At 37.4% G+C, this 21,235-nt stretch overlaps 4 protein-coding genes across 6 annotated transcripts in view; 1 reads left to right on the plus strand and 3 right to left on the minus strand.

The window, feature by feature from the left end:
* The first annotated feature begins 5,581 nt into the window (after window positions 1-5,581).
* On the plus strand, window positions 5,582-7,566 carry LOC122397746 (THUMP domain-containing protein 3-like). Its single transcript, XM_043397114.1, has 7 exons — window positions 5,582-5,707; window positions 5,788-5,900; window positions 6,045-6,507; window positions 6,578-6,756; window positions 6,839-7,018; window positions 7,095-7,232; window positions 7,290-7,566. Exons 1-7 carry the CDS (start codon window positions 5,614-5,616, stop codon window positions 7,446-7,448), a joined length of 1,326 nt encoding a protein of 441 aa, XP_043253049.1. The 5' UTR covers window positions 5,582-5,613; the 3' UTR covers window positions 7,449-7,566.
* On the minus strand, window positions 7,565-8,836 carry LOC122397747 (probable ribosome production factor 1). Its single transcript, XM_043397115.1, has 3 exons — window positions 8,186-8,836; window positions 7,835-8,099; window positions 7,565-7,768 (listed from the first exon to the last, which is right to left on the minus strand). The coding sequence occupies exons 1-3, from the start codon at window positions 8,754-8,756 to the stop codon at window positions 7,591-7,593; spliced, it is 1,014 nt and encodes a 337-aa protein (XP_043253050.1). The 5' UTR covers window positions 8,757-8,836; the 3' UTR covers window positions 7,565-7,590.
* A 597-nt stretch (window positions 8,837-9,433) lies between these two features.
* On the minus strand, window positions 9,434-10,910 carry LOC122397833 (BET1 homolog). Its single transcript, XM_043397271.1, has 5 exons — window positions 10,879-10,910; window positions 10,484-10,615; window positions 10,064-10,117; window positions 9,822-9,985; window positions 9,434-9,739 (listed from the first exon to the last, which is right to left on the minus strand). Exons 3-5 carry the CDS (start codon window positions 10,080-10,082, stop codon window positions 9,584-9,586), a joined length of 339 nt encoding a protein of 112 aa, XP_043253206.1. The 5' UTR covers window positions 10,083-10,117; window positions 10,484-10,615; window positions 10,879-10,910; the 3' UTR covers window positions 9,434-9,583.
* Window positions 10,911-12,650: 1,740 nt separating this feature from the next.
* Window positions 12,651-21,235, minus strand: part of LOC122397946 (KN motif and ankyrin repeat domain-containing protein 3) — a 65,179-nt gene continuing 56,594 nt past the window's right edge. For all 3 annotated transcript variants that reach the window (XM_043397446.1, XM_043397447.1, XM_043397448.1), the window contains 4 exons: window positions 20,753-20,983; window positions 17,156-18,411; window positions 14,947-15,541; window positions 12,651-14,873 (listed from right to left, as the gene is read on the minus strand). In XM_043397446.1, the coding sequence (XP_043253381.1) occupies window positions 14,427-14,873; window positions 14,947-15,541; window positions 17,156-18,411; window positions 20,753-20,983 (2,529 nt within the window). In that variant the 3' untranslated portion in view covers window positions 12,651-14,426. The remainder of the gene's footprint in view (window positions 14,874-14,946; window positions 15,542-17,155; window positions 18,412-20,752; window positions 20,984-21,235) is intronic.

The raw sequence follows: 21,235 nt of genomic DNA on the forward strand, positions 1-21,235 counted from the left end.
TTCTAGAAACTGGGAACATCGATTCTTTTAATCATTTCTCATATAAAAGAATTAAAGCGTGATCATCAAAAACGTTATACTTTACGAGATATTGCGTATCTTATATTGCTATCTGCTTTGCACGCGAATGATAAAAGCAAAGAATACAATTGTATCAATCTTTACTGCGGTACGATATAATAAAAAATTTTTATCGGACAATTTTGTGAACAAAACAACGCACTTTTACAAATAATGGAATGTTTAATAGAATGAACGTGCATGGCCACATTTTTCCACAGATGCAATCTTGAATGATCAATGATATCGGAATTGCATGTCGTCCCATTTCAGCTACGATACAATTTAAAATAGTTTTAGTAGGATGAGAAACATGGCTCGCTGTACAAACTCCGACAGCTTGATTTGATTCCACTCGATTTTTATTAAGATTTGCAGGATAGCATATTTTTAGTAATAGAAAAAATTGGAAGGAATCGTGTAAAGATAGCTGTAAATAACTGTAAAACTATCGAGTATCCGGAAAGCTCTCTAGAAAATGTCGTAATCGCTGTTATTCGTTCGTGTTTAGTTCGTGAGTTCAAACTTGGATCAAAGGCTATCGAAGCAGCCTAAAAGATTCATAGGGCATTTCACAGTGATTGTGAATGTGAATCTAGTGAGTAGAAGTGGTGTAAAAAATTCAGAATAGGGCTATATTACTTTTTCAGTATCCGTACAACCTTTGTTTCTCTACTGGATTAAACCTAGATCACTACTGTGGAAATAGAAGACTATGGAACTAGAAAATTTAATACTCAAAAACAGCTTCTTATAACTAGATAATACAATTAGTTTTAAAGGCTTCTGTCTTTCCAAAACCACTGATCATAATCTATTTTCAATACCAACGTACAGCTCTACACAACGCTCTATTTTTACCATCCTCGCAATTGCAGTTACATATTTAATATCTTCTCCTCCGCCAATTTTCCAGATCCAATAGTACTTTTATAGAACCATCATTTTTGCCATTTTCTCAATTCACATTTCACTTAAGACAAATGGTGCCGCGTCACTCTATCCACCTGTCTATTATTCCCAGCTTCGCCATTTTTATATCCCACCGTCCGTTCAACATCTATACCACACACCGCAACATTTTCATTGTTCGGAGCCTATATAATCTCGCCTCTGATCATAATCTGGAATTTTATTTTATCTCCGCCATTCCGTTGACACTGTTACTTCCACCGCCTAGATCATCCATGACCTCCAGCATTTTCATCGCGCAAGTATCCTGCAACTGCATATTTGATAACCGTAGAACCGTGCCCCCGTTGGTGCCAGCCGGTATTTTTATAGACCATTAATAATTACCATTCGTGCCATCTATACCGTTTATCAGGCTTCGCGCCGACGAAACCGGCGCGATCGACGCGCGAAGAAACAGAGAACGATAGTTCATAAAAGATTCAACGTTAATTACCGGAAATGGCCCGGCTGGAAATCCGGTTTTTATATCTGCCGGGACGAGCGCGATATTTTATGAGTGGCATCGAGCGGCGGAACACGGCCGAGAAGTTTACTCCTGATCGTCGGACCTGCGCCTCTAGACGACGAGCGTCGTGACGTTTGGCCCGGCGTCGATGGTAACAGGTACCGACGGCCGGCGTTTCTCAAAAACTGCCAAAAAGTCGTGGCAACGAGGGTCGACAGGTGGAAGCGCGGACGAGGAGAGACGATGAGAAATTCCGGTGGCGCGAGACGGGTCGGGGTACGATGCATTATTTAAATTTTAAAAGCATTTCGGAGTGCCGGCTTAATTCGCCGTCTAGTTAGCCGACCACCCTCCTGCCACCCCGTTTGTCGTGCGTGGACGACAAACAACCATCGAAGTCGCATACAGAACAGCCCGCTTGACCCTCCGGCTATTATAAACGTACATTATCTATAGTTGAGAATCTTATAGCAGCAGAACGAACGTTGATTAAATAGATAGGGAGATGCTGGAACGCCATGAATATTAGAACACCCCAAAGAACTAAATTTTGCATTGAAACAGAAAACAATACATATTTCGATTATATTCTGTTCAACACATATTTTAGAATTACTAAAATAGGCGGGGTAATAAAGAACAGAGAATAAAAATTTTACTTCGCCCAAACGATACAATGTTTCGCTCTTTGCAAATGCACGCTTTCTTTACGTTTCTCGAAACTCTTGATAACCTGCCATTCCTAGGAATTCTTGGAAATGTAATCCCTTGATAATACTCTGACTGACGTATCTTGCAACGAACTCGTATCATGACATACTCTGACTAAAGTGTTTATGGCACACTTTCTGCAAATCTATGAAAAATATATTTTAATTTAGTCCCTATTGTTAGTGAACAATGTTACAAAAATAGCAGGTAATTAGCGAACTAGAAGCAGCATGGATCCATGGATCAATTATTACCACTATCCCATCAATAACAATTCACCCAGTCTAGTCTTCAGTCCGCCCAAACTGGGGCCTGATCTCCACACCGTAGCATACGAATATCAGAGAGAAAAGTATGTCAGTAAAAAAAAAACCCCCCAATTAAAGGAATGGAAGACAATTTCCTAAAGTCTGGTTTATCCCGTCTCGAACGGGATCCGCGGGGACTTTCTCGTATCTCACGGATCCCGTTAAAGGCTTTCAATAAATTGCATCGGCTCGCGCCGATCGGAGATGTTGAAAACATTTTTTTCCACGGTTATGAATCCGCAGTTCCCGCGCAGGAGCTCTCCTAGCAGTCCATATTTATACAGTCAAAGCGGGATGACAGATCGACGTTCGGTCGCGCCTCGGTTCGCCTTGTGCCGATGAATATTTCAGTCACTCCTGGCTTCAGCTGTCTGTCCGCGGGACAAGATGCGCGAGAAAGAGAGAAAGGGTGGCGGATCGAGAGGGGGTGAATCGTTTCTATGTATAGAGACGCATGTTCCGGCGAACTTTCGACCTGAAATGACCCGAGGCGAGATGCAGACGCCACCGTGAGTTTTCCACCTTCCGCGACAGAACCACCCCCCGGTGGCCGGCAACCACCTAATGATCGGTCTAATCTAGGATATCAGACGATTTTCTATGAATAACAGGAAATTGCATATTTACCTGCGTGCGTCCCAGATAGACGAGCCTTCTCGCGCAGACCGGATGTGCAGGATCCACGCTGCTCGCGTATCTTGAAAAATAAATCGAAATTGTAGGATGACATTTTTCCGTACGAAGCTTCGTTTCGTAATAAATTGGGACAGTAAACAGGGACAATTTCTGTCACCTAACCATGAAATTATATAAGATGCGATTATTATATATTTATTGATTTTTTTTTTACATCAAATTATTTCTCTATTTAACGAGATCGATATTAATAATTTATATCGACTCCAAGTATTAATTTACCATGCTTAAAAATCTGAATATTAATTAGCTGCATTATTAACAGGTGGCAGTGTCATACAAATCCAGGTCGCGATTTTCCTTCAGGAATAAAGATGGCCGAAATTAACCGCTAGCCACTGTCTATTTCTAAATGGATATGGGAAATCTTTAAAAGGTAACTGACCCCGTGCCCCTCTCCATCTTTAAGGAGCCCTGGTTCTACATTAACTAGAAAATAATTAATAATCTACCCACGATCTTTTCGAGAAAATCATTTCCCTCCAAAATTCTGCATGACAAGCGAGCCAAATTTAACGTTGGAAAAATTGCCTGGCTGACACCGGCCGAATAAAAATTGAAAAATTCGATCAACGTTTAATCTTCGGAAAAGTGTTATTTCGCGTGGAAAACTCAATCGACGAAATGAAGAGTGTCGTGCTGTTTTTTCGCTGAAACTTCATAATCGTATTAGGGGGACACGTCCGGACGAACGTTTGGGATTATGGAGTTACGGATACCTCGCGATGAGACGCGATATTCGGTTTATCGGACGTGCAACGGCGATACGATCGACTGTATGATAAACGTAATAAAAAAATGCGTTTTAACCTAGGTGAATCACATGCATTACGACGACTGGGTTTTGGCGTGGTGGTTTTTCAAATATTCTCGTAATAATTGATCAAGTAAACGATATCGTTGAAAACTAAAATTTGTTCTGGTATTTATTTTCATAATCACATCGACATTCTTAACCAAATTTATTTCTTTAAAACCTTAAAACAAATACACATTGCATTTTGAGGTTACGTTGTCGTTCCCATCGGAAGGATTAACTTTACGAATCGGCATGTTGCGTTAACGGAGTCGCTCGGGAAATGCGGAAACCGATTTCCAGAGAACGTTCATACCATGAATTAAATCAAGGATAACTCTGATCGAGTACTCATGCTTCTGTGAATATTCATGGAGTGTTCAGAAATCGAGTTTTCAAAGTAGATGCTACGATATCCATTACTATTTTCGAAGGACATATCTCGCCGCTTAACTATCGGTTGCTTAATTATTCAATATTGTTTTCCGCGTTAAATCTATCGTTTCATTTATATTAAACCGTTTTCGAATGTAAGTAAGCCCGATAAAACCGAATATTTAAATCCCTCTCGTCGATAAGGAATCGCTCTGCTATCGATGCTTCGAAGTCAAATAGGAGATAAATATTGATAAAAGCAATTGCGTCGAGATATCTTCAAATGTGGAACGCGTTGTCTACATTTTTTTAAACGTTGTTTAAAGTTCGGTTAATTGTTTTCTATTCAATTTGTGCAAACAGATAAAACATATCGCGATCCATGGAATTACTCTTTTATATAAGCATTTATTTAAATTATTAACAGTCATTCGTGCGAATATATTCTGATTTAACAGACAATTAAAATGCTATGACTCGTAATTGATAGTGGAAAGAGATATTTTATTTCTATAAATATTAAATTTATTTTATATTACAATTGCGTTTCTTTGCAGATTTTAACTGCAATTATAAGTAGATAATTACGTTAGAAAGCCCGAGTACTTTTTTATCAGCGAATATTTTTCCAGCGAATTCCAATCAACAGCGACATACTACCACGATACGATGGCACACACAGTTGCATTTTATGACCAAATTCGTTGCACATTTATTATCATCGAAAATATTGTTTGTTGTACACGTACAACCTCCTCCCATCGCTTTGCACAATGCATTTGATAATCGTTTGTTGTTACATTGTTCGAAAGTTAGATACTTTGTAAACTATTCAACAAAATTGACATTTTATACCAGGAGACAATGAACACCAAGAAAGTGTTCTTTATTTTGCACAAAAACCCGACTTGGCGATCATGCAATTTTAACTGCCTTTCACTCGGGGAATTAAATCGGCATGCATCTTTCCGCATTCTCAGATATTTATCAGTGTGCAAATAAATAGCAACAACGCCATTTCGTTTTATATTTAATATTTGCGTTAAATTAAAAATACGGACTATTAGGAATAATACGAATAAAACGAAAATCCGTTAATTAAGATACTTGACATTTATTAAACCGTTGCATATTTACTTATTAAGTACGATCGATTGTGCCATACAGGCACGTGGAAGTTGTTTGACATTAAGTCCCGTGTTCGTAAAGCTTAAAGTAATATTATTTGTATATCGTGCTGTTTCAAAATGAGTATAGACACCGAATCGGATTTACAAAAACTGTTTGTCGAATCATCAGCTAATGATAAGGTTTTTATGGTAGCAACAACTGTGGATACAGGTATTCGCGAGCTAGCTTATTAATTAAAAGCCAGAGCACGTGGTTTGCTTAGAGTAACCTCTACAGCACTTCAATTTCAGGTTTCGAGTGGCAAGCAGTTGACGAATGCAAAGAAAAATTAAATAAAAATGTTAGGATCGTTAAAGAACGCGGAAAAATCTTTTTTAATATATACTGGACTCAATTTGAACAAGTATTACTATGCTTTTTCATTGTTTTTATGTAATAATTTTAAAACTATGGATATCGCAATATTTGAACGAAAGAATGTAACAATATGTAAACTAGATGAAAAATAGATTTACCGTATTTTGTCTTACTTAATTTGCAATTTCAGGTACAAGAGATGAGATCAATAGATAATATATTTATTATTGCCGATGTAAGAAAATTTGAATTCATCGAAACTAGTAAAGAAGTTGATTTACAGCTATTCAAAGATGCTGTGCACAATGATATGAAATTAGAAAAGGCTCTGAATACTTGGAAACGTGTCACTGGTTTCCAAGGGAAAATATATCCAACCACAGAGGAATACAAAGCAGTAGAAAAGGATCGTAAACTTTCGAACATACTCACGCTACCAACGGTGTGTAAGGGCAAGAAAAGAGGTCAAGATCCATCCAAGGCTAAAGATGATGAAGTTCTAAGATATAGGGTAACGTGTGAGAGGACTGGCAAGCATACATTTGAATCGGCTGATGTTGCCAGAGCTATTGGAGGGGAATTACAAGACAAATATCTCTGGCTTGTAGATTTGTCTACCTATTATTTAGAAATAGTTTGTAAATTAATTAATAGTAAGTGAAATACAATTACAGCAATGTTTGTTCTGTTACAGCAATTAAATGTATATTGTATTGTTAATAGACGAATTGGTAACATATTTACGTGTTACACACGAATCCAAGCATCGCCGAAATATCACGCGCTTTGGACCAACTACTCTTAGGGCAACTGTGTGTTATAATTTGTTACGATTAGCTCAACCTAATCCAGGAGATATAATAATTGACCCAATGTGTGGTGGTGGTTCTATTCCAATAGAGGTATCAGAAATTCTGATATAATTTATTTCTATGTCTACACATATACTCCAGCGATAGACAATGCTAATATCGAACATTTTAGGCAGGTTTAGTTTATTCACAATGTCACATTATTGGTGGTGACAATCATCCAAAAGCTGTAGTTAGGGCAAAGTCTAATATCGATGAATCTGCTACTGGATGTAAAATTGATTTGGTACATTGGAATGTATCACATTTACCATTTCAAGATTCGTACGTCGATATTGTTGTTACTGACATGGTAATTAAATTTCACATTTTCATACCTCTAACAATATCATTTTTATTATATTTAATTATGAAAATAACTCTTACAGCCATTTGGAAAAAGAAGTGGACGAATTGTAGACAACAGAATTCTATATAAACAATTTTTAATAGAATTGGGCCGAATTTTAAAACTTTCAACAGGTCGAAGTGTTTTACTCACTTACGACAGACGTAGCTGTAATATGGTATGCAATGAATCAACTTATTTGCTTTTGCAGGCTGTGAACTTTTTCTTTTTGCAGGCCTTACAAACAGCTGGAGATTTGTACCGAATAACGAAAATGTTAGGAGTAAATATAGGTGGTCTCCAAGCTGCAGTTTACGTCCTAAAACGGACAGACGTACCTTATGAACAATTTAAGCCTAAAGCTATTAAACATATAAAGTGTACTAACAATTGAACAAGGGGCTCATGAATATTGGTAATTCTAGACTGACTTTGATATTTTTGTTATAAGTTAATATTTCACGAGAGTTTAATAAAAAGAAATTTTTATATTTCTTATAGAAACTTTATTGTTTAATGTCCATAGTAAATAAAGTTTATAAGAAAAATTTTCTTCTACTAGTTTCCATGTCGTGTCTTCGTCCTTGAATAAGCCATTCGTATTCTCCATATTTGGTGTCAAATGTTCCATGTTGCAAATATTTCAGTTTCAGAGTAAATCTAGGCCCCAACTCTCTCAGTGTAGCTTTTCCTTTTTTCAGATCAAATTGGTACCTGTATTGTTATTTATGTTATTACATTTTCATTTTACCGTTATGTTAGATAAATTTAAAATTTTACCTATGATGCCTGAAAAATATGTAATCTCTCTGATTATGAAACGTTACTGCTCTTCTTCCTTTAAATTCAGGTTCATAGTGAAACAATGCCCCTAACATTCTACCGATCGTGTAACCCAAACGAGTAGTAAAATTGTTCAATATAACTTCCGGTCTATGCTTTGTAATTTCTTTGTGACTACGTTTTAATTCCGGTGTTATTTTAACATTGCTAAGTTTAAAATATGCTGTTGGTCCATCAGGCAAATGAACAATCAACATACCATCTAAGAAATTTGATAAGAAAAATAAGATGTAATCCCTCGATCGAATCCGAGTTATTTGAACTTTATAAATATATCAAAAAGGATACTAGGTTTACACTGATCTTCGTTAATAACGATAATGTCAGTGAAATTTCTAGCAATGGCACTTTTTACCATTTTCTTGACTCCAGAGCGGTTTCTGTACAACGAAATTGAATTTGGTATTATTCTCGTTAATTCAACACCAAAAATCCTAGATTTCCTTGTCGGATTGTCGGAATAAGTAATCAAGACTTTAGGCTCGTAATCGTGTCTATAATAAGCAGCAAATTCATCGTGCTCGAAGTCAACTTTGAGTTCTTGATTTTCTTCATCATCAAGATCACCAGTGACGACAGTTTCATCTTTCTCTCTCAAACTTTCAATAGTGTGCGGCACTTGCTTTGGAGCACCTTCTTGAATCCTCTGTTTCTTGGCTTCCTTCTTGGCTTTTATTTTCTCTTTCAATAACCTTTGACATTTTTTATACCGCACTGCTTTGCATTTTATGTGATTAAAGTTGCTGTCGGATGGCAAAATAACCTGCGATTTTTTGTCTTCCGATGTACTTGGACCTGCTTCGTTACTTTCATCATTTACTTGATTGAATGGATTTACTCTTAAATTTTTTACCTTCATTTTAGAACGTTCTTTACTGTAATCAATAATCAAAATTGTTTTTGTGTACCATGTGCTAGTACTTCACAGTGTGAAGTTCACACGTGAGCTTGATGTCATTAGGTTATGGGAAAATGTATTTCAGTGCCGCCAATTTGAAAGAAAATTCTGCATCAATAAACGATTTAATTCATCTCAATTAATTAATCGATTATGCGATGCGATCGAACATATAGTCGATTAATGAAATAGATCATTCACAATGATTAAAGATTCAATTCACTTGCGATCATTGTCGACTAAATGAACGATTATTCTTGCATTGTCGAGTTACGAACTTTAACCATTTGAAAGTATATTTCTGACGATTTATTTAAAAAATAATAGTTATAGAATATTTTCCAGTGTAGGGCAGATAATAAAAAAACTTAAATTTGTTCGAACGCGTAGAAAAGATATTTTCAATGGTTCGATCAAAATCGTCGTTGTTACGTTGATTAAATTTTGATGATAGTAGCGAATATTTGGAATTACCTTTATTTATATTAATCAAAATATATTTATATATAAATATTTGTACAAATGTACTCCTTTGCACATAACATATATGTTCATAAATAATTTTTACAATTGTATTAATTTATATACATTTAGATATAATTTGTGTATAAAACTCAGCGAAAATGTTAACTGTACAGCTTATCCTAAATTAGTTTAAAGTATTCCTGACCTTTATACATGAATATTGCCTATCATAATCAAAGATTATTCTATGCAACTATATATCGAAATAATTTAGGAATGAATCCACCCTTCAAATTTCTTAACAATTTAAAAGCTTTTTATGGTTAGAAAAATTTCATTGCTATCCATAATACAAAAAATACAGCTACAGAGAACAGAAATAAATAGAGAATGTAGTAAGAATGGCTTCCTTTGGACAAGCGTAAGACACGTGCAACGGATCCTGTTAACGAACCGCTTGTTCTCTCAAAATCTTCATCCTGCGATGAAAAAATGTTTATTCTCTCCGTTTGTATACTAATTATTACACATTCATGAAAAGCAAAGAGTTGTTTTATTTACCATCCCACGAAGCATTTTTTCTTGATATTGTACTTCATTTCCAATGTCGATCGACAATGACTTCAGAGCATGAATTTTATCCTTTAAATGATCCGTCATTCTTTCATTCTCATCCTCCACACCATTGTGACTCGATGTCGTTGGTACAGGTTCATAGGCATAATCTTTCATGGAAATCAATAAACATAAGTTATAAGAATTATACTTTATCAAAGCGAAAGCAACACTACTGGTTAACCTACTTGAATGAGCTCGCCGCATTTTATTCTCAATCTTGACGGTTGATTAAGACACTTCTGCAACAGAAACGATTGTAATTAAATTGTACACTAAAAGCGTCATTAGCATTAGTAAATTACAATACAGATTAGGCTATAGTTAACAATTCATCTGTCAACGTCGATTTCTTTAAAATGTTCATGTTACATTTTTTTATTTGTGTTAATGTAACTCTGCAATATGTTTAAACAGTTGTGCGAAATATTCCGATACATAGGAGCAAATATTATAAACAAACTTTCGATAATTTGAACTCGAAAGTGAAACATGTTGTATGTAATGTTTCAAAAATCATTAATTGTAATTTCTTACAGTTTAACAACATTTGTTCAAACATCTAAATTATGTACATATTAATTATTTCAAAATACATAATTACGAACCGTGTAAAATGAGCTGTCAATAAAACGGTGAGACAGACACGAGCAACAATATGCGTCGACGTCACGACGTGATGTGTAGCCAGGATTGCCAATCTTCAGCTTTTACTATGTTCATGTTGTTTTTTAATTATTCTGATACAATTAAACAAAACTTTATGCATTAGACACCTTCACTAAATCGTATTACAGAAGTATACTACAAATGTTTTAGAATAATTCTGTACAAAATATCACACATCAATTTAATTTATTTATTAAACGTGTTATCAAGATTTCGAGGCATATCATTATTTAATAGAGTGCGAAATCTGTAAAACATTCCTCATGTTTATATTAATAAAAAGTCGAGATCATACTACATATTTTCCATATTTTTTATTTACAATCTCCACTACCTTTCCCATTAATTTCCTAATTTTGATCTATTCTAAAGCTTTGTGGTCCTTTACGACTGCTACAAATATTATTTGAATCCAATTAATACCTAATTAAATGCTTTGCCATTGTTAAATACATTTTTTCATATAATATATTCGTTATAAACGATTATTGGAAGCGATTCTTATTCCAATATTGCGCAAAAAAGTGCAAAACTACAGTATCGCCATCTAATATCAGGGATTCGTACTGCTAAAATCGTGCCAGGATCACAGAATGTGTGAGGAGGTATCGGGAGCACAGCTACACCCACTCCTCCTACTCCTGATACTCAGTACCGTGATTATTCATTAATAACTCTTTTTCTAGGAATAAAATATGAACTTTTAGAATCGAAGAATGTAGTATAGACCCTTGGCAACATTCAAGGATACTTTTTATAACCATGTCACGCGTTATTAAATAGTTATTAACAAATATCTGAAGTCGGAACATTCGCGACTGTGTCACTGTCTGTTTCAATCGATGAATTCTCAACTTTTTAATAATGATACCCATATTTTTGCTATTAGAGACCCTAGCAGACATCCCTGGTAACATTCGAGGACCAATTTTACTACTCTCCGTGCTCTAATTAATTAGTTATTAGCGATAGATCCCTAAAGTGTCGTATTAAAAGGTTAGAAACGGTGTGCCGACTTTGGATATTGGTTAATAACTATTTATTAACGTATGCCATGGTTCGAAAAGGTATCCTTGAATCTTGCCAAGGGTCCATACTATATTCTTAAACTCTAAAAGTTCATATTTTCATCCCAGGAAAGGCGTAATTAGTTAATTAACAAGCAGTGATTCATTGAAAACCGTTATTTCTATGGTGGCGCCGCCAGTGGCGAAAACAACGAACTACGTGTTTCTTGCCTCGTAATGAATTACTGCTCGTTAATTAACTAATTACGCCTTTCCTGGGATTAAAATATGAACTTTTAGAGTTTAAGAATATAGTATGGACCCTTGACAAGATTCAAGGATACCTTTTCGAACCATCCTATGCCTCATCAAATAGTTATTAACAAATATCCGAAGTCGGCACACTGTTTCTAACCTCTTAACGCGACACCTTAGGGATCTATCGCTAATAACTAATTAATTAGAGCGCGGAGCGTTGCAAAATCGATCCTTGAATATTACCAGAGATGTCTACTTGGCTTTCTAATAGCAAAAATATGGGTGTTATTATTAAAAAGATTGAGAATTCATCGATTGAAGCGGACAGTGACACAGTCGCAAATGTTCCGACTTCAGATATTTGTTAATAACTATTTAATAACGCATGATATGGTTATAAAAAGTATCCTTGAATGTTGTCAAGGGTCTATACTACATTCTTCGATTCTAAAAGTTCATATTTTAATCCTAGAAAAAGAGTTATTAATGAATAATCGAGGTATTGCAAATCAGGAGTAGGAGGAGTGGGGGAACCTGTAATCCGGATACCTCCTCACACATTCTGTGATCCTGGCACGATTTTAGCAGTACGAATCCCTGATATTAGATGGCGATACTGTAGTTTTGCACTTTTTTGCGCAATATTGGAATAAGAATCGCTTCCAGTGATCTTTTATAACTTATTAATTACTAATTAATAGTGTATAGAGCAATAATCGTAGAATTTAATTAAATTCGAATAATATTTGGAGTAATTATAAAGGATCATAGAACTTCAGAATTTATAAAATTTAAGGAATTAAGGTAGAGGAAAATGTAAATAAAAAGAATGGAAAATATGTATTATAAATTTGTGTTTTTTATTGAAACAAATAGGATATGCAATTAAGTGATTACAGAATCGGTATGGAGCATGGATGTTGTGTACGTATGAATTTTGATAAATTACGTTCTATAATATAACTACTACGTATAGAATATAATAGATTTTGTTTTTTAACTGAATTTCGGTGTGTCATGTTAGAAACTAATGCTACGACATACAAACTTTTAGAAATATCATGCATTCTGAAAATAACTTTTGATACATTTAACGAACATTTGGTACATTTTATTTAAATAGTTCGGGAAGAGGGAATAGAGAGGTTTTCAACCATTTATGATTTTCCCTTAACGCGGCTCAGATTCACATCACGATGGACATTGAATTTTACGGAGAATTCGTTACAAATTATAATACAATCGTTTTCTGTTGTTTCTTCTCGTGTTTATTATCAGTTACAGTATGTTAAATATAAAGGCACAAACAATGAAAAGTAGTCCTCTACTTTCTAGATCCCTACGGTTCTATTACTTGATTCAGTGCTACCTTTGATATATAATCGCCACTTAACATTAATATAGATTCTTAACGATAGGAATACTCATTACAACGTTAAACCTAAATCTTTGATGTTGAACTTAAATACGCTCGTTATTTCTAGATATTCACAACCCTATAAGAAAAACGTTCAACGTTAAAATTCTTACATATCCCAATTCCTAATACGAAGGCGGCACGCATAAACGAGGAACGAAAGAGAATTAAAATTTCCGTGCGCTATTAATGTATATAAACTGTACCCTGAACAAATTTTCAACAAGTATTAGACGTAACTTTCCCTCGTATGCCCTTCGATATTTTGTATCGTGATTCACAGGATACTATATTTATACTTTCACGTCTATAACATTTTCTACCTCAACATCGAACGACGATCGATAAGTTCTAAGAATGTTTCTCGTATATAAATTCAACATTAATTGCGAACCTCACGTTTGTGCACCATGTAATCGTTACACGTATTGTATTATGTCTTTCTATGTATATCAGTACACAATTATTCTACTGACAGTTTGATCCCCAGGGTTTAATGGAAATTAGGCCTGAAACTTGAATACATTAAATGTAGATGCAAGTAAAAATTTCCGCGGCAAGAAATTCGGATTGTTAATGATTCGTTTTGGAATGTATAATGCCACAGGATGTTGGAAGACATTACTTGATTCTCGCACTGTGACCCGTTCCCTATATACGAAATTCTTTTTTGTACTTTCACACAGTTTCCCGAGTTAAGAATCAAATTCTGAATGTGCCTGTTAAAGATCATCGAAGTTTCATACTCGTGACATATAAAATCTATCAACAATGAAAGAAGGGTTCACTTTTTTTTACCTCGATAGCACCTAGAAAGAAGTTTATACAAATTCCTCTCCTATCGTTCAACGCCGTGAAACGTACGCTAGTCGTTTCTACGCGTTAAATTTACAAACCAACACCTTCAAACTTCTCTCGAATAATTGTATACAAAGTTGAGCAGTTAAATGGAAAACCTTAAATCAAACGTTTGTGCTGGGGCTGAATGAATCGTTAGGCAAGAACGTGATAGTTTATCCAGTAGTTAACATCTTAAAGTATCGTAATCGACGATAAATACTAAAACACATTAGCAATAAATATAGGAAACACGGGAACGCCGATTGTATTATTGCTTACTGATGATACGTATGATTATGATTCAAACAATCTCTCATGGAATTGTTAAACGTCTACGAGAGTTCTCCAGTGTTTTGTAAATTATTTAGCAGAATATTTTGACGAGTTTAGGGAAACGGTCGACGAGTGAATCCTTCTGGATGGCGCCGGGCTTACTGGTGCTGAAGGAGAGGGTCCAGTAGGCGTTGTCGGTTTGGACCCTCTCCTACTCCGCCTCATCGAGGAGTACGGACTCGTGCCTCTGTTCACGTGCTCGTGTGCGTAAAGCAATACGCCGATATCACGATTGCCCGCTTCCAATGCGATTTTCAAAGCGGAACTACCGTCGATATCGGCTATCGATGGATCACAGTCTGGATGCGTAAGTAACAATCGTACGATGTCGGTGTGCCCGTGTTCAGCAGCGCACATTAAGGCTGTACTGCCATCTTCGTCTTGAATGTTCACTGCTGCCCCAGCGTCCAACAGCAATTGAGTCATGTCTTTGCGTCCATGTGACACCGCCAGCATCAGAGCAGTTTGACCATGCTGAAAGAGATACGATTTTATAAGTAATCATTCATGAGGTGTATCGTTGAATATAATGTAGCTTAATGTTTACCAATTTTGCTCGAATATTAACATCCGCAAGTTGAAACAATCTATTTGCCACAGAAGCGTGAGTGGAATTTCGTACTTCGGCGAGAGCTGCTAACATCACGGCTGTGTATCCAGCCACGTTTGCCTTATTAATGTCGCAAACCTTCGAGTCTAGAAGTATGGAGACAACATCGAAATTTCCGTGCGAGACAGCGTAATGCATTGCAGTGTTTCCACTAGAGTCAGTCATGTTAACAATGTACTCCAACAGGGAGCTGGAATATTCTTCGAAACAGTCTAGGTAGTCTTCTACTTCTAAGGGATTGGCGTTCACCGTGCTGGACACTTTGAACCATTCCTGTTGAATGATCGCAATGGCGTTCTTCATTTGATGAGATATATTCTTGTTAGGTGACTTTTTCAGGCTGTCGTTCAGAACTTTCATGGCAGCCTGTATCTCCTTGGTAGGTTCAACCTTCTTTCTAGGTTTCTCTTGAATTGGTTGAAACAGAGCAGACTCTGGAAGCTCGTGTTTCTCCTCGTCAGTCTCTTTCTTCGCGATGTATATTTCCTCTGGCTTCTCATCCTTGCTTTTTTCTTCGTGCAGTTGTTGGATACTACAAAACAGTAAAAGAAAGAAATAGTAATAATTGGTATTGAGTAAACTGCTTCAATGTGTTATTATTGTTATTCTTCATTTTTCTGGTACGGTTTGTAAGAATTTAACGGAAATAATGTTTCGAGGAGTCAATTACCCTTTATCAACGAAACGAGCGGAAGATATTTCGGTGAGTTCGGTATCGTTAACTAAACGGGTAGCGCGTTGTTGATGCTGTTGCAGCATCGATCTGTCGAGACCGGAATACGCGGGTTTACACGTTCACCATACCGAATTCGTAATGATTTTAAGGACACTTTCTCTGTCACTGACCTCCGGTGTGTTATTTACAATTTGACCTCTGCGCACACCTTGAAAACACTATGACGCGTTCAACGCGCAACCATGGAGTCGAAAAAACCAACAACCCCCCCACGAGCCTAATGCCACTAAGCACGCGATATACATTGATCGTACAATCCTTTACCCAACTACCCCTAACGTATACTTTCCAGGTTAGAAACGAGAGATGGCGTACGTTCTATTTTCCGACATTCGTATTGGCGGGATTATAACCTCTCACTAAAATCATAGACTTTATATTTTTGGAAAAGAATTTTTTTCTCGAAAATGCGTAGGATTTCGAGGGTATGTCTGCTGATCAAAAATTATTGCAATTGACCCCCGCAAATGAAAATAATTTTTTTAGGAGGATTTGAATCTTTTCAATTTTGTCGAAAAATTTCAGTACCTTATTGAATTTTTTTCTCGAAAGTGGATAGGATTTCAGATGTATGTGTAATGACCAAAAATTATTGCAATTGACCCTCGCAAATGAAAATAATTTTTCCAGAACGATTTGAATTTTTTCAATTTTGTCAAAAAATTTCACACCTTGTCGAATTTTTTTCTCGAAAATACGTAGGATTTCGAGGGTATGTCTGTTGACCAAAAATTATTGCAATTGACCCCCGCAACCGAAAATAATTTTTCCAAAACGATTTGACACTTTTCAATTTCGTCGAAAAATTTCTTACCTTGTCGAATTTTATTCTCGAAAATGCATAGGATTTCGTGAGTATGTCTATTGACCAAAAATGATTGTAATTAACCCCCGGAGCGGAAAATATTTTTTCCAGAACGATTAGAAATTTTTTTTTCGCCAAAAAATTTAGGCACCTACTCGAATTTTTTTTCTCGAAACTGGATAGGATTTCGGGGGTATGTGTAATGACCAAAATTGATTGAAATTGACCCCTCTAGCTAGTAATAATTTTTCCAGAACAATTAAAAATTTTTTTTTCGTCGAAAAATTTAGACACCTACTCGAATTTTTTTCTCGAAAGTCGATAGGATTTTGGGGGTATGTCTATTGACCAAAAACAATTGCAATTAACCCCCGAAATAGAAAATAATTTTTTTAGAACGATTAGAAATTTTTTAATTTCAAGTCATATGTAAGGTCTACTTGTATACCTCGACTGTATCATTTCGAATAATTTGATATTCAATAATTTAGATTTCCCAAATTTCTAAAATAAAGATAATTGAACAAGACAGAAACGATTCGATGACATTATACGATTGCCACAAAAGAACCTAACAATACACTTATTTAAAAAATGCTACTAACCGATTACTGTTGTCATAATGTTCCTTGTTATCAGCGTCGTATCTAATCACGCCAACAGCCGGTATCTTCGTGTAAGTGTCCTGCCGTTTGAACTGCCTCTTCTGGTCCGTCATGTTGTTCAACGGTATGTGCGACGGCCTGGGTATCCTCGAAACAAGATTCGCGTTCTGGTGGTTCATATTGTTCTCCGCGTTGTTCACGATCTGCTTCGCCAGGTTCTTGATGGTCTCCTTACAATTGTCGCAATAGTTCGCCGCGCACGATATCGAGATGTGCGGCTTCACCGACTCGCCGACGGAGACGTCGATGAGCTTCTTCTTCACCGGCGAGGTGCCAAACTCCCTCTTCTTCGGCGCCAGGCCAGAAGTGTCCGTGCTCTTCACGGTGGTCCTCACCAGATCGTCCACCATCACGCTCACGGACTTCGTGGTCTTCCTTTTCATCGCGTTCTCGCCGTAATTGAACGAGTAACTCCTCGTGTTCATCGAGTGGAGGGACAAGGGTTGGGTGGTAGCCAACGGATCGGGACCAACCGCGATGGTCCTCGTACCAGGGCCAGCTCTGACCTCGATTCCAATTTCGCACACCCTTGGCTTGGCCGTCACGCCCACGTTCGACCTCATTTTGAACGGTTCCGCTGCCTGGGCGTACTGGTTCTTCATCTCGACGATCCTCGCCGGTTCCGGGGTGCACTGGCAACCCCTGGACGCCGTGTCCTTGATCAGAGTGCTCTTGTACATCCTCAATGCGTCGTCGACGATGATCGCGACGTCCTCCTTCGTCAGTACGTCCTTCATGCCGATATTGGTATCCGTACCGTACGATCGTTTCCTGACCTCCTTCTTCGCTTCCGGCGCGATGTCCTCGATCACGAATCGACTCCACACGAGGTCCTCCAATTTGTTCCTCGGGCTCGTGCCGACGTCTCGATAGTTTCTCGAATCTCGTACGAATTTCGGACTGCTCGGCGGTATCGATTCCACCTGAAGTGGGCTCTTTCTCAACCGAACACCCCACATCGTCTCTTCCGGCGTGATCTCCTCGCACGTCGTTCGGCCGCGCGTTAAGCTCGACTTCCAACCGTCTCGAGAATCGTTCGAGTAGAACTTGTCGAGGCTCGACGACGACGTCCTTTCGTCCGACGACGTGCTCCGGTCTCTTATTTCAGGTACGATTTCTTCGATCTGCAATCGACTCCACTGCAGGGATCGTTTTATCGGGGTGCTCGTTATCATGCCGATATCTCGTGTTCGGACCTGATCACGTGACAACACCCGGTTAGAATAACTCCTTGCAACGTCTATTATTCGGCTAAATACTACGCTAATGCACTCTCGTCAGATTTGGGAAACTCTAAGGCTACTTGCAGAATTCGAATATAGCTTGATGAGGAAGATAATGGTCGTAACAGGAAGCGAGATGAAAATGGTACCAACGAATTCTTCACATTCTTCTGATTAAAATAAGAGTGATTCATTTATATTTATAATGGGGATGCATATGGAAAAGAATGTTGAGCTGTGGAAATTGAATGCTCCAAGGAATTTGAGCAGCCATTACGATTTCTAGCGAAAGTCTATTAGAGTGTTTTGTAAGACATGGCTTTAGGAGTTTAATTTAATCTTGATCGCGAGCCACTATCTTTCTTATCGAGAAAAATGGCACGAAAGTGTTTACAAACAGTTGGCATAATTCTAATCGAGATACGAAGCAGACTGATTGTGTACGAACAATTGTACTGCTTCGATTAATATTAAAAGCTCTCTGAAAAGATTCTATATCTTTAAAATTGAGTATGAGCTACTGTTAACACTAGATTTACGGGCATTGATCGTATATTTATTGATACCTTTCATGTTGACGATTATCTTACATTGCATCAATCAAATTCAACATAAGTTGTTAAAAAATAATATTTACACGTTCTGTAATTATAAATATGGAATCAGACATCCGTCAAATTGACGGTTTTCGTAAATTTAGTGTTAATCGTGGATCGAGGATCCCCAGGTGATCCTCTCCATCCAGCGATCATCGAACTCGAGGTCGTTACTATTGCAAGCAATGATTCATTTTTTTTAATGAGTTTAACATTGAACCGTTCGCATGGTCCGTCATCTGTCTAGCTTTCTCGATGGAAAATGATCTTCCGTTCTCCATTCTCCCACCGAACAATGTTCCAGCGATTATCTGATCGACAGTATGGATCCAATCTTAATTGTGTTCCGTGCCGCGTTTAACATAGTGTGAGAACATGACTCGAAGGGGTCTTCTAATTTACGATACTAAAAAGAAGCGTTTATGCATTTTTTTTTCTCAGGCTCTACAGCTTTCTCAAACTGTACAGATTTTTTTTCACTAATTTTTATAAGCGAAATTGAATAAAGAAATGAATTTTTTGAACGTCTGGAGTAGAATTAGACGGATTTAGAGGCTTTCTCACCTTCCCAAATGGTAATCCACCGAGTTCGTTGTTAATTAAAAACTGTGTTCCCTAGCCCGTATGCAAATTCTTCTCGGTCCGTTGGAACCAACATTTCCAACTTGTATCGCGAGTTTCTCTCGCGAAACAAAATAGATCAAATACCCCGATAAATCCGGCGGCCGCGGAAGCGAACTGCTACCGTATGTACACTATGTCGAAAAAAAAAATCTGCCCATGCCACTGCAGGTGTATTATTTTCCCCGTGAAATTTTGTTTATTGACTGTTTAGTTTGGGGAAACAACTATACGATAGATTGCAGTGCTCTAAACCTCGTGTGTGTGTAAAGGTTTAATAAAAAAAGTAAATACAAGAATAAAAATGTTTTTTCCAAGTTCATAATGTTACTAGCTTTAAACGAAAGGTTGGTTGGAGAAGAATGAATGTTTATTTATAAACATACTACCTACATATTGAGTTTCCATACCATTGTTTTCTATTCTCGTTTTCTACGTTCCACATTACATTACTTTTATTGTAATTTTATTCTAGACAAAAACCGTGAATCAGTGAAACCGTGCTTTTTACACACAATACCTATTTCCCTATTTTCCCCTGTCACAATTAATTGTTCCTCAACGCTCGAAGGACCTACTAAACTTTCTATCTTACATACACTCGATATCTTCTAATTATATAAATGTTTCTTGCCCAAATCTATATTCACCCGTTTCACTTTCTCCTGCTTTAACTACGAGTTTCAAATAGTTATTGCCCTGCGTAAAACTGCAAATCTAGTCTGGATATAAAGTATGTTTCTGTCTAAATGTGCAAGAATGAGGTTCTACAAGCCGTCCTCTCTTTCTCAAATGAATAAATTTCATTTCTCATTCTCCACCATTTGTATCTTAACGAAGGATCTAAATTAGTGTATTCCTCAACAAAGATTCTCGAAGGCCTCCAAAGCTTCAAATGGGAATACCTCTAAAACTATTGAGTTTCTAGACCCTCTAATCTTCGTGCAAACAGTGTATCAAAATTACAATTAACTCAGAGAACTCTCATTCGACTAAAAAGTCCACGATGACGAAGCAGGTGAAAAGGTCAAGTTTGATTCGTTGAAATATTTCATTGATCTAGGTAACAATTTTGGCCGACTCAGGGCCCCGAGTACCTGCTGGTGGGAGACGCCGACGTCCCTAGTCATGACGCCACACATCGTTCCCATGTCCCTGGTCGGCGTCGGCGTCGTAGCGTTCTTCAGATTACGCATCGACGCCCTCTGTTCGGAGAACGACTGGCTCCTGTACCTGTGCAACGTATCGTCGCGGGAATTCGTTTTGCTCAGCTCGTCCACTTGTCGCAGGAGGCTCCGTTTCTCCTCTTTCAGCACCGACACCTGCACCTGCAACGCGTACACCGCGTGAAAGCAGAGGAAAAAGAAAAAAAGGGGACCCGATAATTAGAGACCTAGCGCCGTGTCGCGATCGCTTCTCGCGGATCCAGATAAACGAAGCGTCGGTTTCTTCGCGATGTGTCGTCGGGATAACGAGAAACCTGCGTCGCGACGTTACGTTCGGACGTAAACGAGTCCATCGGAACGGATACCGATCGACACCGTCATTTTCTGCGACGTTCAGGCTCGCCTCGCGATTAT

Source organism: Colletes gigas, unplaced genomic scaffold (genome assembly GCF_013123115.1).
Source record: "Colletes gigas isolate AHSC1104 unplaced genomic scaffold, ASM1312311v1 Colletes_gigas_Sc00010, whole genome shotgun sequence".
Lineage (NCBI taxonomy): Eukaryota > Metazoa > Arthropoda > Insecta > Hymenoptera > Colletidae > Colletes > Colletes gigas.

What these genes read in the sequence shown, in the direction of transcription:
- LOC122397747 (XM_043397115.1), bottom strand. Translation starts at nt 8,756, where the DNA reads ATGAAGGTAAAAAATTTAAGAGTAAATCCATTCAATCAAGTAAATGAT. An exon ending in CGAAGATCAGTGTAAACCTA is followed by an intron (nt 8,100 to 8,185) that starts GTATCCTTTTTG and finishes CAAATTTCTTAG; the next exon opens with ATGGTATGTTGATTGTTCAT. An exon ending in ATATTTTTCAGGCATCATAG is followed by an intron (nt 7,769 to 7,834) that starts GTAAAATTTTAA and finishes ATAACAATACAG; the next exon opens with GTACCAATTTGATCTGAAAA.
- LOC122397746 (XM_043397114.1), top strand. Translation starts at nt 5,614, where the DNA reads ATGAGTATAGACACCGAATCGGATTTACAAAAACTGTTTGTCGAATCA. An exon ending in ATATTGTTGTTACTGACATG is followed by an intron (nt 7,019 to 7,094) that starts GTAATTAAATTT and finishes TAACTCTTACAG; the next exon opens with CCATTTGGAAAAAGAAGTGG. An exon ending in ACAGACGTAGCTGTAATATG is followed by an intron (nt 7,233 to 7,289) that starts GTATGCAATGAA and finishes TTCTTTTTGCAG; the next exon opens with GCCTTACAAACAGCTGGAGA.
- LOC122397833 (XM_043397271.1), bottom strand. An exon ending in AAAAAATGCTTCGTGGGATG is followed by an intron (nt 9,740 to 9,821) that starts GTAAATAAAACA and finishes TTTTCATCGCAG; the next exon opens with GATGAAGATTTTGAGAGAAC.